The sequence below is a fragment of the Sycon ciliatum genome, chromosome 3 (genome assembly GCF_964019385.1).
Source record: "Sycon ciliatum chromosome 3, ocSycCili1.1, whole genome shotgun sequence".
Taxonomy (NCBI): Eukaryota; Metazoa; Porifera; class Calcarea; order Leucosolenida; family Sycettidae; genus Sycon; species Sycon ciliatum.
This window is the reverse complement of record NC_088645.1, coordinates 40,311,988-40,316,552: the sequence shown is the minus strand read 5'-3', so window position 1 is coordinate 40,316,552 and position 4,565 is coordinate 40,311,988. Positions and strand designations below refer to the sequence as shown.

The 4,565-nt window shown below is 46.9% G+C and overlaps 1 protein-coding gene across 1 annotated transcript in view; it reads right to left on the bottom strand.

Annotated features, from left to right (window-relative positions):
* Window positions 1-533: 533 nt before the first annotated feature.
* The window catches only part of LOC135813091 (uncharacterized), a 13,115-nt gene continuing 9,083 nt past the window's right edge, over window positions 534-4,565 (bottom strand). Inside the window, exons 7-8 of the mRNA XM_065326308.1 lie at window positions 1,807-1,947; window positions 534-647 (exon numbers count right to left, since the gene is read on the bottom strand). Of these exons, the coding sequence (XP_065182380.1) occupies window positions 534-647; window positions 1,807-1,947 (255 nt within the window). The remainder of the gene's footprint in view (window positions 648-1,806; window positions 1,948-4,565) is intronic.

Below are 4,565 nucleotides of genomic sequence, written 5' to 3'. Positions count from 1 at the left end.
TTGGACCTGCAGCACACGAACAGGAGAATCCGAAGAAAGGAGACGGTCAGAGTTTGTGTTTAGCAGACCAAGTGGAGTAGCCCTAGGTCGTCAATGGCAATCCAATCCAGACTACTTCATTTCATCCACCATTCAACTTGCATCACACAGTAAAACCTAGTTTAAGCGACCACCCCACGGTGCAAGCAAAAGCGGTCGTTAAAGCCAGGTGGTCTTTAGAACCAGGTCCCAAAGTGTCTGTGTAGAACTGTCGGTGCATGGAAAAACGGTGGTTAAGAGCAGGTGGTCGCCAAACCCAGAGGTCGCTTACTGTAGTTCTATTAGAGTGGCAAGAGACAGGGACCACCATGCTAGAGCAGTAAAGAGCTGTGTGCCCTGCGATCCCAGATCCGTAATGTCTTTGCAGGGATACAGGAATAAAGTGAGTCTTAGTGGTGAGAGTCACGTTTTTCTTCACGCCTTTGCCTTTCGCATTCCTTCAACTAGGGAATAACGTGTTCACGCCTGGACAATACTCCAGCATACGCACACACTCACCCGCATGTGTGAACAAATCCTCCGTCGGTCAGAAACACGGTGTGCTGACGACCGACTGCCACACCCCGGATATTCTCACGAAAGTTGAGGAATATCCTACGCGGAGTACCCTGGGAAGACAGAAAAAGTAGAAAAGGGTAAGATGGCGGGGTTGACCAGATGGATGGATAAACAAAATAGCATGATAAGAAAGATAGGCAGGAAACATCACCACTTCTCGTCTTCTTTTCTTCTGCGTGCTGCGTTGAATGGCATTCATCTAAGGAATCAGTGACGCTTCATTCATCCTGTGATCCAAATCGAATCCGTACACCTCTGACAAAATCGGGAAAGGGTACCATAATAGATGTGAATAGAATTTCATCACTTCACTCTTGTTGAAGCACGGATAAGGATGCGTTCAGCTACCTAAGCAGCCACTACCGTTCAAACAATCCTTTCAAGTGTGCAATGTAAACTCAGACGGCCAGCCAAGACGCAACATTTAGTCGAAAAGGAGGGATGACAGGATCACAATGTGTATTCACTGTTCCATTCCTGAATACGTGTTGCCGTGTTCCACGTTATTGCTAGAACTCTAGTACTGTGTAAGTTTTATTTTCATTCCTTTCAGGTTCGGCCTCATTTTCTCTGTGCTGCGCTGATGAGTTCACAAATAACGAAACAGCATGCTCTCCGCAGATTTAGTACTGTAAGTCTACAAAATTGTGGCCCATTCAAATTTTGGCCCATTCAAATTTTGGCCAATTCAAATTTTGGCCCATGCAAATTTTGGCCCATTCAAATTTTGGCCCATTCAAATTCCGGCCCATTCAAATTCCGGCCCCTCGGGGCTAAAACACATTTTGGCCGCACTAAATGTTCAGCCTGTACTGCTCCTGACTGTATACACTGTCACGCTGAAACTTGCAAAACTAAATTTCGGCTGTAACACATGTTCGGTCACATACGGCCAGGCCGAAAATAGCTGAAAATAAATATGCGCCGAAAATGTGTTGACTTACAGTAATTCCTTTCACCGTATAGCAGGAAAATTTCGCACGGAAATATTTTCGGACAAAGCCGAATTTCGACCTTTCGTACGGATTGTATTTTCGTACAGTGCTGCATGCTAAATGCACTGTTCGCATGCGGTACGCATGTATAGTGTACAGGACTTCACAGGAACAAATTTTAGCACGGAATTAGTTTCAGTACAGAAGAGGCCGTGTACGAAATCGTACGAAAATACATTCCGTCCGAAAATTTCCTGCTATACAGTACATGTACCTTGAATTGATCATACGTTGACTTGGGTATATCGTTAGATAGCTGGTGGTCATAGTTGCTCCCACAGCCGTAGATGTGGCCTTTCTCCGTCACCAGTACTGTGTGCTGGCACAGGCTGCCAATCAGATCGATCCGGTCGTCCTGCAGGAGTTAGACACAGCGGTACACATGCACATACGCGTGCAAATACACAGACACACGTACACGCGCACACGTGCACACAGACACAGCGATACACACACACACACACCTCAGACCTCAGACATGCCCATCGCGGGAGCGATGATAGCGAACAGCTATGTTAGACATAGCAACTTGTGCTGGGATTACACCATTCAACAGCTTGCAAGGCTGATGAATTGACCGCCACTATTTTTAGCCTGGTATCCACCACACAGCTGTTTGAAGTGACTTTTTCTGGCCAGTGAATCCCTATTTTTGATTTTTTCAATTTTTTTTCTTTTTTTTCTTTCTTTTTTTTCTTTTTCTACACACACACCACACCACATACTCCCGCATACACTGGCTGTTGGTAACCACCCAGGAGAATGAAAGAAAAGTCAGGAAGAGTCTGAGAAAGAGAAGAAAGACGTGCGTGACCATAATCGTCGGGAATCGAACCCGCAACCTATCGATTGGAATCGCTGCACATACCAGAGGTCTAGCCAGGATTTTATGCCAGCCGGCCAACACGTTCTAGTTAAAATGCATCGTTCTGGGGGCTGCGCCCCCAGACCCCGCCATCAGTCATGTATCTACACAGACACACACACACACACCACTACAAATCTTTCATTGCAGCTTGCATCTCCTTTCGCTTCGTCCAATTATGGGCATTCATGAGGCAGTTGTGAACGTGAATGTGATTATAGGTAAATTAACAAAATATGAAAAAGGAAGCAAACAGCTACATGAGCATGGATCATGTGTTCACCAAGGTCATGTCTGCATGCAGTGTACATAATCATTGGTCATCTGACAAGACCAAGCCTAGCCACAGCCATGTACACCACCAGAAGCAGCGAACCATGACCCAACCTGTTACATTTTACTGACGTACTCAAGTGCATACTCAAGTGCATTTGAGCTTGAGTGAAGAGCTAGCACTGAGCCTGAGTAGCCAGTGCTACGTACTGTACTGTACTGTACATACCTACGCCTAGTATGGGGCACTACAGTCTACATGGGGGTGACTGCAGCCGGCCAAAATTACCCTTGGAGCTGTCTCAGCCGGCAGGTCGCCCTCCCAGCCGGCAGAATGCCGGCTGAGCCGGCTTTGGCTAGATCACTGCATACCACTGCACCATATGGGACACACACACACACACACACACACACACACACACACACACACACACACACACACACATGGATATAAGCGTGTGTTTTAGTTATTACATTTTTATGTGACGGCGTTCCACTGATGACAGTCACAAGAAAACGTTATGGAACTTAACTTTCTTGATTTTTGCTGTTGTTATGAGTGCACAATTTATCTTATTTATTGCCATTTTTCTTACAAAGAGAAAGAGTTCTGCGAACAATGTTGAAACAATCTGCCTCTGCGGCCTGGTATGTAAGCCATTCAAGAGAGGTTCAATGAGCTTTCCGAGCCTTTCCCCCCTCCCTCGGGGCTGATTGCTTGGGTCGGCCGGCACAAAAAGACGAACTGCTTGGAAGCGTAGCAGAGTACAGAGACGAGCTCTTTGGTTTGTTTTGAGAAGCCCTCGCCAAAAAGTGAGGAGCAGTGGATTTGAAGACATTGTCTTCCTCAATGGATTACAAAGATGTATGAGCAGAAGAAGATTACCTTTCCATTCGACGTCATACATGATGCCATTTCCACGAAAGAGCAACTGTTGGGCAACAAGTTGACAGAGTGCATTGCTGATTTCCAACCAGTGATGGCTGGAGGTCCCTGTAAGATAGCCAAGCGAGCCATGCCCGCCGAAGAAGGGCGTTGTCGCACAGCATGGAAGGTGTGGCGTTGTCGCAGTTTATGACATCCCACATTTCCACCAGTTGACATGTACTGCTAGGAAGATGTCTGGTTGTCGAATTATTACGTACAGTTCAGATACTGACGGAAGGATAACGTGCTGTGGAGATACGCTTCAATGTGGTACATGGACTGGGTCCACTGGTTCATTATGAATGTTCCTGCAGCTGGGTAATCGTATGGCAGAGCCTGTTCTTTATATATTTCTACATTGCAATCAGAATGTTATGCTCCAAAGAGTTTATGCAAAGAGGGACAATCACACGTCTGCGCTGGTTTTAGCCACTGCAATCCACCTAGAATACGTGTGAGTGCAGAAACAATAGTATACAGTGGACATTCTGGACGCTAGGTGCCTTAGGATCCACAACCTAGCTTTGCGTTCGTCGGTGTTCTCCATGGCCCCTCTCTCCTGGATGAACACAACGCGCCATTCTATGGCGATGTCCCCGGCCGGGTACGCACAGACAGCGAGAGCGGTTGTGCCGACGATGAAGACAAAACTGGCTCTTCAAGGAATACCTGCTGGGTGCCGATTCAAATGTGCCCCGGACGCCGGAGGATGTTCGCCAGATTCCGGAGTGCGAAGGGGAATTCCAGCCAGCCACTTCACGCTGTGTTAACTGTGGACTGCATTTGTGCGAAGGCCACGAAAAACTTCACAAGAGCAGAGCTGGTTGCCGTAGTGACCGCGGGAATCGAAGACCCATGACAACTATGATACTGCATACGTAACAGAATTTTGAATTTGACAACTCTT